This window comes from Phoca vitulina, unplaced genomic scaffold (genome assembly GCF_004348235.1).
Source record: "Phoca vitulina isolate PV1807 unplaced genomic scaffold, GSC_HSeal_1.0 scaffold9, whole genome shotgun sequence".
Taxonomy (NCBI): Eukaryota; Metazoa; Chordata; class Mammalia; order Carnivora; family Phocidae; genus Phoca; species Phoca vitulina.
Window position 1 is genome coordinate 7,484,295 of NW_022589712.1, and position 12,275 is coordinate 7,496,569.

The window sequence follows — 12,275 nt, forward strand, 5'->3', positions numbered from 1 at the left end:
CGTGTGTCAGGGCTGTGATAGGGATGTTTCCCTTGCCTTCCTCATTGGTTATTTGTGTTTGCTGATATCTCAAAGTCCATCCCTTGTCCACCTTCATTAAAGTGTTCCACAAATATATCTATTTCAAATTAAGCTCCAATGACTGTTCCAATGGTTGGGGAGAAAATGACAATTTTCAAGGTAATCGTGTCCTCAGGAGAGGTGACAGTGCAGTGGAGGAAGGCAAAAAATGGGACAAGTCCCAGCAGAGGGTACTGCATGGCACGCTAGTACAGGTGCTTGGGGAGGGAGAGCCCACGCCAGGGAGCTCCCTGATCTCATGCAGGCCAGGCTTGCCAGAAGAAGAGACGTGGTCGGAGCAGGATCTGGAGGATGAGAAGTGGAGAGGGGAGGGGGGTGCTCGGGCAGAGATGGCAGCAGGAGGGAAGGCCCAGAAACACAGCCACTGCTGTGAGCCCCAGAGATGGAAGCTGGCTCCGTGGCTGAACAGGAGGGCCTGAGCCACCTCGGCCACCTCTGAGCCATAGAAGCTATGGAACCCTGGCCAAGAGGCTTGACCTCTCAGGATCTCGGTTCCCTCCTCTGTAATAGCAGTAACAACCTCGCAGGGAGTTAGGACAATTAAAGGAACTATTCATTTTAAAGGGTTGACACTGTGCCTGATGTAAGCAAGCACTATGTAAATCCTGAATACAAATAAATCAACTCATGTGCAAGGTGTTTGATCCTCAGAGCATCTTTTTAAGAGCTGTTTTTTTTTTTTTCTGACTCTTTAAAAGCACAGATGATTTTTTGTAACATGTATCATTGGTTTGTATTCTAGACCCTTTCCCGAGTGCCGGGCCTTTTTCCCCTCTGGAAGTATTCTCCTGCGAGTATTTGAATAAAAGCAACCACACGCCATGGACCTCATCGGGTTGCTGAAGTCTCAGTTCCTGTGCCATCTCGTCTTCTGTTATGTGTTTATCGCCTCGGGGCTAATAATAAACACCATTCAGCTCTTCACTCTCCTTCTCTGGCCAATTAACAAGCAGCTCTTCAGGAAGATCAACTGCAGACTTTCCTACTGCGTCTCCAGCCGTAAGAGTTTTTGCGTCTTCTCTATTTGCACCCTCACGGGTGCGGGGGTCAGCAGTAGGGCCTCGAGGGGCTCCCTGGGCTTGCACTTTTTGTTCTTTTCTTTTCGCTGGTTTCAGGTCTGAAGTGGCTGTTTTGTCCTCACCCTGAACAAAATTATTTTCTGAATGAGTAATGTCAGTAGCACGTAATTCAGTTCAACAGGCACGGAAAGGTATCCTGTAGAAAGTAAACGGGCGTTCTGTCTCTGTTTTTGTAGTTTTCCTCCTCAGAAGCAATCAGTGTGAATGATTTCTTAGTTACCCTCACGGAAATAGCATATACATATGTATGTATGTGTGGCTCTTATGTGTGGACATGAATGCAGGTGAGTCTCTGTGTATATGTCCAGATACACAACACATACTCATATTTTTAAAAACAAAATGACAATATAATATATTGTTCTCTTTCTTGCATCTTTTCTTTAACTTTTTATTTTGAGATAGTTGTAGATGTGCGGGGGATTGTAAGAAGTAACACCGAGAGCTCCCATATAGCCTGTGGCCAGTTGTCCCCTGTGGGAGGGAACCTCTTGCATCACTCTAGTATAACGTCCCAACAAGAAAACCAACACTGACACAATCTACCAGCCTTATTTAGATTTCTCCAGTTTTATATACATGGATTTGTGTGTTTGTGTGTGTGTGTGTGTGTGTGTTTGATTATACTAGACTATTTTAAACATGACTAATCCCACTGGCCTGAATTTTAAAATTGAAATGAAAGGGGATAAATCAGAATATTGGGTATGTCTAGAGATGAGTTTTGTTGTTGATTGACCTTAAATTTGTACCTATTCTCAACAGTAGAGAATGCAGTATATCATTACCAATTATATATGTGGGTGTGAATATATTTAACAATATGAGCTCTTCCAAATCAAGCAATTTAAAAATCTCAGCTCCGTTAGATTATGCCAAGAGTCCAAAATTATTGGTATCTTTCTGAAACCCTTTAAATGAAGCAATCAAATTTGAATTTGAATCACAACAATACAAGCTGCCTACAATTATCCAAATGGATTACCACTGATCCAATCAGTTATTTTTTAAACCTCAAAATACTAACTTGTGAGAAAAAAAATGATAGAAACATCATTACTCATCATTTCTTTCACCAACTCAGAACTTGCAAGTATGTTCTAATACTATTTCTGATACGGTGTCAGTACTAGACCCACCATATCTTACGTTAGTGTGTTTTACACAAATACGTCTTGGAAATATTCTTAAGATCATAAAGGCAAGTTGTAACTGAAAAAAAAAATCTTTCATCCACGTGTCTATGGCATATTACGTACAATAGTACGTGCAATAGTACGTAATGCAATAGTACGTAATGCAAGTTTCTTTGTATACCTTTTACTCTCACATCGGTCTGTGGTACTTAGGCATCTGGAAAAGGGACAATTGTCAGAGCAGGACAGAGGCAGTAGGAGGTGGCCTGAGCCTGAATTGTAGCTGTTTGAAGAGGGAAGAGTTGGCATAAGCAAGGGAAAGTGATGATTGTCTGAGATTTACCTTTCGATTTTTTAAAAAAGATTTTATTTATTTATCTGCCAGAGAATGAGCGAGCACAAGCTGGGGGAGTGGCAGGCAAAGAGAGAAGCAGGCGCCTCACTGAGCAAGGGGCCCCATGCGGGACTCGATCCCAGGACTCTGGGATCATGCCCTGAGCCGAAGGCAGACGCTTAACTGACCGAGCCACCCAGGCGTCCCATACCTTTCGATTTTGAATGTCTTTTCATACTCTAGCAATAGGTGTCTACTTAAACAAAATTTAAATTTAACAAAGCAATGCTGATTGCACTTTTCATCAAAACCTGTATTTATATGATTCGCACACCCCTATGAGATTGGGATCTCTGTCAGTTCATATCTGTCAGTTTACAATTTGAAATCATGTCTGTTTGCTCTGTCATACCCCCTAACCAAGTTTCAAGCAGGTGGTTCAGAATTGGGTTTCTCACTTGGAGTCAAGAAGTAAGAGGTAGAATTCGGGATGTGAGTTCCTAAGAGTACTATATTTTGCTTGTAGTAGGTAGTGAAGACCTACCAAGGTTATGGCAGGATAATGTCAAATTCTTCTGAGCGTGCTTTAGCCTACTTGTTTCTGTTGGAAATTAAGACGGGTAACAAAGTCAGAAAGCAAAATGGATTTTTATCCATCACAAACTGATTAAGTTATTTTAGAATAATTCCAAACGAAACTCGGGAACTAAGCATCCAAGACCGCCGGCATTTCCCCGCACAGGGGGCATGGAAGGATGGGCAGCCTCACGGAAGAGCCTGGTGGCACATCCGTCCATGGCAGCTCCATCAGGGACATCCGCGGTGGTCTGTGTCTATGGCCCCAAGCAGAGGGTCCACGGGCTATCGGCTGAGCAGACACAGAGCCATTTTACAGCCATGTGGATAGGGAAGTCAAGGAGCGGTCCTGGCTCCTGGGAAAAGAGCAGGTGGCAGAAGGGGAGGGTGATGCAGCCTGGGCTCGGCAAGGGGGCACCTCATTGTAGCGAGTCCCGTACATCCTTTTCCCAGAGTCCCCATCCCTGGTACCCTAGCATGTGCTACACAGCAAAGCTGCTCTCCTCTTTCTCCTTTCACGTGCTCTCCGTAGTTGGTAGATTTCCTTATAACCTGTGTGCTACATGATGACAGCAGAGAACACGTAACAGACAGACTGCTAGCCGTTGACGGTCACAGGCTACAGGTCGTGGGCTCCTCGGCAACTTGGAGTGAGAGACGGCCAGGCTCCTTCTGTCCCCTTCTCCCTCCTCTTCTTCTCTCCAACTTGAGACAAAAACTGTTCATGGGGTTTAATTGTGTCTTCTGGTGTATGAATCGCTCTAAAGCTTAGAAAATCAGCAGCCACTGATATTTTAAGAAAAAAGGCAGAATAAGTTGTTTCCTGGAGACTCAGACCCCGCACCCCTTCTCCCCCCGCCCCCGCCCCGTTCACTTTTTACTAATAGAGCTCTGTCATCATCCCTTTCTCTTTACATGTTTCTTAAGAGCTTGGTGTTGTACCAGGTAAATCCAAAATAGTCGGCAGCCCTGGTGTGGTAAAGCCTGCGAGCAAAAGGCCACACTGATGTGAATGACACGTGGAGACAAAATGCAGCCAAGACAGCTCCGTTGTTAGCAAGACGCACAGCACAGAGCATTTCATTCTGGAGGCCAGGACCAACATCATGCATAACAATTTCAAAGCATATTTAATCTGGATGGCTGGGTTTGGGATGATTGTTTTATTTTACTTTGGCTTAGATTAGGAGGCAGGAAAGGCTAAGCCAGGAGGACCGCTGAGTGAGGACAGGGAGGGCGGGGCCAGCTTCTGCAAGGGGAGGAGCAGGAAGAAAGGGACAGGAAGCCCGGCAAGGAGTAGAATTGAATTACCTTTCCTTTGCACAGGACGTGCCTTTTACTACCTAGGGAAAGGTGGCCAAGACTGGCTGGCTTGTTTTTCTTCTCCTCTGACACCGCGGGCTAAAAAGAAAAAAAAAAAAAAAACCACCACCAATAAAAACAGAAAGATGAAAAGAACTTATTAATGGCAGAGTTTTTAAAAGGGGGTCAAGGGGGTCAGGGAGGACTACAGAAGACCTTAATGACCCAGCAAGGAAAGGACTGCTGGTAACAAGAAACAAAATGGAGGCACCCCTCCCCCTCCTGCCACCACCACCCCCCCGCCCCCCTCAGGCCCTGGTGCCTTGCTGCCAAATTCCCTGCCGCTGCTAACTAGTTCTGTGTGGTTGAGCCACCCCATTTAATTCCTCCGGGTTGTGATACTCATGGATTTTAATGTCTGTCTGATGCACAGCTCCAGGGACAAGGCTGCATGGTGGCCAGGGGTCAGTTGGCATTTGGAGTGCCACGATGCAGAAGAAAATGTCCCGCCTTCCTGCTTACAGCTGCCTCTTCTTTTTTCCCATTAGGGCAGTTAACTACTTGGATAGGTAACTTCAAAACACGAACTACATTTCAATAAAGGGAATGGAGTGGAATTGTCTAAGTTTCCAAGATTTTTCTAATAATGGGTTTAGATGTTTTGTCTTTGCACTTGGGAAGATGTTTCCTCCTGTCTTCTGCATGCCTGGTTTGCTCCCCCTGACTTGATTATTGGTCACTTTATTAGTAGTAGGCAGTAGTTGAGCATGAAGAGAGAAGGCAGCTCTTGATCACCACCTACAACACCACCCATGTGTCCTACCTTGAAACAGATGTTAGTTTTCCTGCTGTAATAATGATACACACTTGCAATGGACTCCAGGATATATAAGTCACAGTGACCTGAGAAATGGGGCTCAGCAGTATGGTGAGCTTGGCAGAGGTCGGTCTATGATCCTCTCTGGAAGGATCCAGGCTCAGTAACTTGTCAGAACAGCCTCAACAAGAGGATGTGCATGCAGACAGGATGGAAGCTACGAGATGCCTAAGGAACTGTGCATCCCAAGGCATTGAATTCCCGGGACACGGGTGAAGTTGAAGACCATGGAGATAGGGAGGCAGCTCCATCCTCCTGAGACAAAGCAGATTCTTCACGCAGCCAGCATGTGTCATTGGTAGGAGAGTGATCCATCAGAAAAGGGGTCACTGTAACCTTTTCCAACATGACCTTGGGAGAAACGTTGCATCCTATTACCTTGGCAGCAGGCTGGATCCGTGTCTCTGTTCCCAGCCTGATTAACGGCAGGGCTGCCTTTCTCATTTCAATCCAAACTGATTTTTCACTCTCTTCAGTCGTGGATAAGTTTGACTCCTTCACTTGCCACAATAGTTTCTCCTCCAGGACGTCAGCAAGGGTCTTTGTTAGATATTCCCAAAGTCCCTTGTCCTGACCCTGCTCATGCAGTTTTGGCTCCTGCTGACATGTGGGTCCGGGTAGGACCTGCTGACACCTCTGCTGGGAGCCACGGCCTGAAATCTGGGTGTCGTCATCAAAGGTCTTCCGCTGCATCCTTAGCAGGCCCCAGGTGGTGAGCACCTCCCCGGAGGGTACAGATAACTGACTATAGAGGTCAGCATAAGCAGAAAAGCCTAAAGTTGGTGCTCTCTCCTTCACTACAGCTGTGTGATCAGATGGTGGCTTTGATGAAGAGTCAGAGTGAAGGGGTTTTGAAGACTCATGGTAAGTGCCTTGCACTGCCTGGGGCTTAGCATTCTAACCCAAGGGCAAAGCCTAGCTCCCTGAACAGAGCAGGGGGCACCCGAATTTCTCTACTGGGACCCCTTCCTCTCCTCACTGTCACTTGAAGTGTGTTGGTCTCAGCCCCAGCTTTAACAAGCAAACGCTGTAGGCTTCGCCTGGAGTCACCCTCTGATGGCCTGACCCAGGACATGTCACAATGTCCGCAGGGATGTTTAGCGAGTGCTTTCAGGAATGGGCAAAGAGCACCTTGGTCGTCCTAATTTCTATTTCTGAGGACTATACCTCCTTGTCAACCCAGGCGATGACAACATAATCCAAGACTGGATCCACGAGAGGAGAAGGATCAAGCAACAGAGATCCTACACTAAGTAGCTTTTTTTTCTTTTCTGGCATTTTTTCCAACAAGTATAGAGCACCCACCATGTGCAGGGCAGAGAGGGTCAGCTGTTTGCCCAGGGTAACACGGGAGGTGGAGGGTCTGTGATTAAATCCAGGAAGTCTAAGTGCAGAACCTCTCTGCAGCGCTACCTGGCGTGGCCTGGGGGTTGAGGAGCCTGGCTCCTGGGCTGAGGCCAAATGCCCCCTGGTGACTGTAGTAAGTGACATTCCCCAGGGCTATGGAGAAAGGGAAAAGAGAAATGCAATCATAATAGGAAGTTATTTTCACTTCTAATCATTGCAATCACTGCAGTCTGTGGTGTTGATTATGTATTAGGCATCATGCTAAACCTTCTGTATCCGTTACATGGTTTAAGCCCATAATCACTCTGAGCAGGCAATCCCCCGTTTTGTGGCTTAATTAACTGAGGCTCAGAGAGGTCAGATGACCAGTCTAAGGTCATACATACAGTTAGTAATTAGAAGAGTCGAGGTCCCCAAATGCGTTTTTTTCTATTTTGAAACAAAGATAGTACATGATAAGGGTTTTTATTTTAACACCGACGGCTAATGTCCAGCAAACATCTGCTAGGATCAACCCCGGGCATGTGAATTCACTGTCTTGGTCCCAGGTGACCCAGCCAGACACCTGTCACTGCTTGGCCAAGTGCTCTTCTACACACACGCATTGGAGTTCGTTCTGGGGGCCCGACACATCCCCAGGAGGAATGAAGGGGACCCAGTGACTGCCCTCAGAGGGATCCAGTCTCATGGGAAAGATGTGGGATCCAAGCCATTGTGGAGCACGAGATAAAAGCTAGGATAGAGGCGTGCAGGGAACACAGAGGAAGGGACAGTCCATCCTCTGAAAGGATCCATGTTCTACTGAAACAATGTCACAGGCCAGGGGTTACGGAAGGAGGAGGCTTTGCGATGTCCTGGCAAGAAGGGGAAAGGTGGTCTAGCCTGAGGAAAAAGCATAATTAGCACCACCAAGGGGGTAAGCTGGTTTATTCAGGCTGTCAGACATCGAAAGGAGAGGGACCTACCAAATGTCAAGACCGTCCTGTGTCCACAGACTGGAGCCCAAATGGATGAGGCCACAGCAGCCTCGCTGGGCCAGGAGGACAGGAGGACAGGTGTGCGTTGGGGGCCAGGATGGGCTCGAGGCCTCCGGTACTCTAGACGAACTCCAAGTATTCATGCTCGGGGATTCCAAGCCCTGTGAATATCAGTTTACGTCAGGATTTATTTCTGTCTTGCTCTGAGCGGCATTGTTCAAAATGTGCTTTGAGAAATTGTTAATTTGTTCCTTTTGAAAAATCTGTTCACACATAATCTTTTATAGAAAGATACCCAGCTGGGTCATTATTTCTTTGAACCGTGTTACACCCTAAGGATCATATGAAGTAAAAATAGCATGATGCCAAACTGTACAATATAATACCAACCTTACAAATATAGACTGGAAGTCAATTTATCGAAGTGCCATTTTTAGGAATTATAATTAGAGATGACTTTTTTTAAATTGCCTTTATATTTTCTGAATATCTTACATTTCATACGAGTGTGTCTTATAAAGTGAAAGAAAGAAAAACAGAATGAAAACCCAAACACCCAAAAGAACTAAATAGAGAAGGGCTTATGGCAGGGAGTAGAGGGGGAAGATATTAAGGGAGCCCTTTGCAATAAAGGCCGGGTCTGGCGGGAGTCCTGGGCCCCGGGGTGACGATTTTCGGGCCCTGCTTTCCTGCTTTTCAGACCTGCATAAGGCATAAGGAACCCCATTGCAAGTACAGTAGTGAGGGAAGCATGACCCCAGAGCCACATACTCGGGTTATGGGTAGAGCTGTGTCCGAAAGCAGTGTAGTCCTAACCCCCAGTGCCTGTCAATGTGGTTTGATTTAGAAACAGGGTCTTTGAAGATCATCGAATTAAGATGCGGTCAGTGGGGTGGGCGCTAATCCACTAGGACTGTTCTTATAAAAGGGGAAATTGGGTCACAGTGACAGATGTGCACAGAGCAAAACGATGTGAAGATATGGGGAGAAGACCCGAGGTAGGAGAGTCTGGAGCAGATTCTGCCTGGCAGCCTCAGGGGAAACCAACCTGCCTACACCGTGATCTCTGGCTTCTGGCCTCCAGAACTGGGAGACTATTGTGGGTTTTAAGTACCCCAGTTTGGGATACTTTGTTACAGCATCCCGGGAAAACCAGTTCACTTTCCTTTTCTAAGTCTCTTTCCAGTTGGGCTTTACTTTGAGCTTCCTGGTGGAAGGAGACTGGGGTGCCAATATGTGTGGACCCTGGGTTTTTTCCGCCCTCCTCCCCCTCGCCTGGCTTCTGCTTACCCACCCGGGCTTGATTTATTGGTAGCATAGGAAACAGAGATGATGCAGATAGACTGCCTTGCTCTCATTCATGGACCAATCCAAGGAATCCCTCTTCCTACCCCTTAAAGTCAGGGACCTCCAGTGAGTGAAGTGGGGCTGGTAACGGGGAGCACGGGACGAGGAGGATAGTGACAAGCTCACAGGGAGGGGGCAGTCCCACTCGGGTCCAGCCATGACTGGTGTGCGGCTCTTCCAATGAATGGAGAGGGGCTTGCACTTTTCTTTCATCCTGTCTTGTATTTCCGACTGGCGTTTATTTTTATCACTTTAAGTACACTATTCAAGTCCAGAACTGCTTTGGCTAACCACCAAAGCCATCTGCCTGGGAAAAATAGAATTAAACGATCCTTCAAACCTGGAGAAAGGTCTCAGAAGTGTCAGGGAAAGGGAATTGCTTACACATGAAGCAATACTTAGGTCTGTCTTAGTAACCACCTCTCTGGCCATAAAGGGGGCAATCAATCTTCTCTTCCTTCTATTTGCCTTGCATAAAGAAGTCATAGCAAATGAAGTAATCTCAGGGAGGCAGTCTGTTCTGGCTCCCATGTGCCTGGCTTTTGTATTCTCAAGTATCGAGGACGGTGTCTGCCCAGCTTCGTTCAGATACAATGTCTTCTCTTCCTCTGATCAGTGCTACACTCCGCATAGCAGCAACCATTTCATTTAGAATTGGGCTTTTACTTAGCTGACCTTTCCCACACAAAGCTTGTTAGAAAATTAGCTCTTTGTACCTGCACCATTTTGTTTATTTAGGGGGAAAAAGTATTGGGGTTGAGATCTGACCACAGCCGCATGTTATCAGCTCAATTCGTCAAGAAGTACCGCGGCTATCTGGTTGATACTTTTGGTGATTGGAAGCACATCGAATATCCAAATGGTCTTATCTTACGTAACTGATATGGTAAATGGAGTTTGATAGGCGACACTGGACTTTTAAAAAGTTTTTAAGAGTAATGTCACTGTGTTAGAGGATGCCGTGTTTAACTTGAGTAACGTCGTTTCTGTATCTTAAATATATGTTCGGGTATGTGTGTGTGCATATATGTTTTACGCATAATGAGGGGTATATATATATTACACATAATTATATCTGAATATAATCCTTTGTACAAGAAATCACTTTATATTTTACGTAGGGAGCAAATTTACAATAGGGGTAGTAAAGAAACAGCAAATTTAGTAATACACATGTGATACTGAATTTTATGAGCAGACGCTTGTCTTTGAGCAAGGCGTCTTAGCTGTTGATGTGGTTTATAAATAAATTAATCCTCAGCCAAGGTTCCCATTTGTTTTTGCAAGCATTAAATTTCACTTCTGACTTAAGTTACGGCTTTCAAATTAGGTTATAAGTTTGACTCTGGTGTCTCGTAACTTCATAAGACGATGGTGTGTGGTCTCCAAAGTGGGCTGGGTATTTCCCAGGAGGTAAACAAGACAAGCCATTAGGGTATAGAGAGAAATTTATGTTTCTAACTTATGTTTCCTTTATCATTATACATGGATAAGCTAAAAGGCACTTAAAGTATTTTATGAATTATATAAAACAAAATTTGCATGTGCTAATGGTGCATACTTAATTTCTTTTACTTAAATAATCATAAAACATTTGAAGACCACTGCCTGAGCCTACGGGTTTCGGTGCCAGCCTACTGGAGATAGAATTTAAAGTAACACAGAGCTTGAGGCAAGGGAGAAACAGCCCTCATAGACACGAATTCCAAAGCAAAGGGAAGGCGAATGGCAAATCCCCTAGTTTCCTCTACTTCAGTTGAACTTGGGTCCAGATGGGAGGTGAGGCATTTTCAAACAGTTTGAGGCATCCCTTCTCGGGCTTTATCCCAGGTCTTCAGAAAGGAATTAAAAGTATTCCCTGACCCTTTGTTTTGAAGAAAAAAGATCCTAGAAATGCCTCGGTGTTTTATCATAATGTTATAAAATACATATGAGGCCCCTATCTGTCGCGGTGTACGGAGGCCATCCTGGGGAAAGCATTGAGTCAAGTGAGTCTTCTCTCCCATTCTCAGGCTGCCTTCACGGTCCCTGTGCAGCCGTTTTTGGGTAGATTTATTTGCATGTATTGTGTCTGGGGTCATGGGACGAGGTGGTGGGAGGTGACCTGCTTTGGTGTTCCCGGAAGGAAGCTGCGTTGGGCACCGCGTGTCCTGGCTTCCTGTGCACTGGCCTAATCCCCTTGGTGACTGGGCCTTTGTTTTTCCACTTGTACAAGAGGGAAAGAGAATTATACATGCCATAAAAATGTAGGGTGAAGGCATTCTTGCTGTTAGGACGCACTTAGTCAGCAGGCGTGGGCCAGATGGCGTTGAGTGTATCCTACAAGGAGCTCTGGTAACCTGGAATGGGGGAGGAGGAGGACATGGTTGGGGTGGTGGAGGAACGTGGGAGGGGACACACTGGTGGCCGGGGAGATCCACCTGGGAGACGCCATAGCTGTCATTTTTTGCAGGACACTGCTTGGAGGAGGGACTAGATGTGGCCCACAGCCTAGGAAGGAAGGAGTCGGGCAAGAACATCCTTAAAAAGGAGGCCTACTTTGGTGACTGCTTTGCCTGATAATAGCTCCTGGCAGCGAGATGATGGGTACAGGGAGAGGAGGGCTTCCCCCATCCGCCTCCTCCCCACCTCCGCCCCCGTGGGTCCTATATGCCTTGAAGGTCTTGAGGGTGACCAGCCTTTCAAGTTTGCCTCCAATTGGCAGGGTCCCCAGGCTGTGGGGTTTAGATCACGACAACCCCAGGCAGACCGACAAGTTAATCTTCGTCACTTGGGTCCAAGTGCAGACGCCCAGGCCTAAACCTGTCTCCAGAACTAAGAAATGAGCTGATGTTCACCGTCTGCTCCTTGTGGGTGATCCTAGGCCGAGGACAAGACATTAATTTTCTACTTAACCTGCCTTTGTCGTATGAATTCGCCACTTTTCATTTCAAAGGGTGTATCTTTTGACAGACACTCTACCGCGACAATTTAGTTTGAGCGTCCTCTGCGCAAACACCACGGCTAATCGTCCTGGGTTTTGTAAACACGGCCTTCATGCGCACTGCTTCAGCCAGTGGTCCTTTCTCAGTGGAAATGAAAGAGCTGGGTAAATTCAACGGGAATTTTTTTTAATGTGAGATTTTTGTTTCGAGGGTGAATATGTCTGGTTGACGTTGCACGGGGAGGTCATTTTCACGCTGTTCTCATAATCATTTCGGCCAAGGTTTGACTGGATGG

At 46.2% G+C, this 12,275-nt stretch overlaps 1 protein-coding gene across 5 annotated transcripts in view; it reads left to right on the forward strand.

Moving 5' to 3' along the window:
- Positions 1 to 12,275, forward strand: part of AGPAT4 (1-acylglycerol-3-phosphate O-acyltransferase 4) — a 119,120-nt gene that overhangs the window by 33,824 nt on the left and 73,021 nt on the right. For 4 of the 5 annotated variants that reach the window (XM_032407526.1, XM_032407525.1, XM_032407528.1 and 1 more), the window contains one exon: positions 824 to 1,080. The exons of the other annotated variant lie outside the window; for it this stretch is intronic. In XM_032407526.1, coding sequence (XP_032263417.1) covers positions 903 to 1,080 — 178 coding nt within the window. In that variant the 5' untranslated portion in view covers positions 824 to 902. The remainder of the gene's footprint in view (positions 1 to 823; positions 1,081 to 12,275) is intronic. 5 annotated transcript variants of the gene reach the window in all.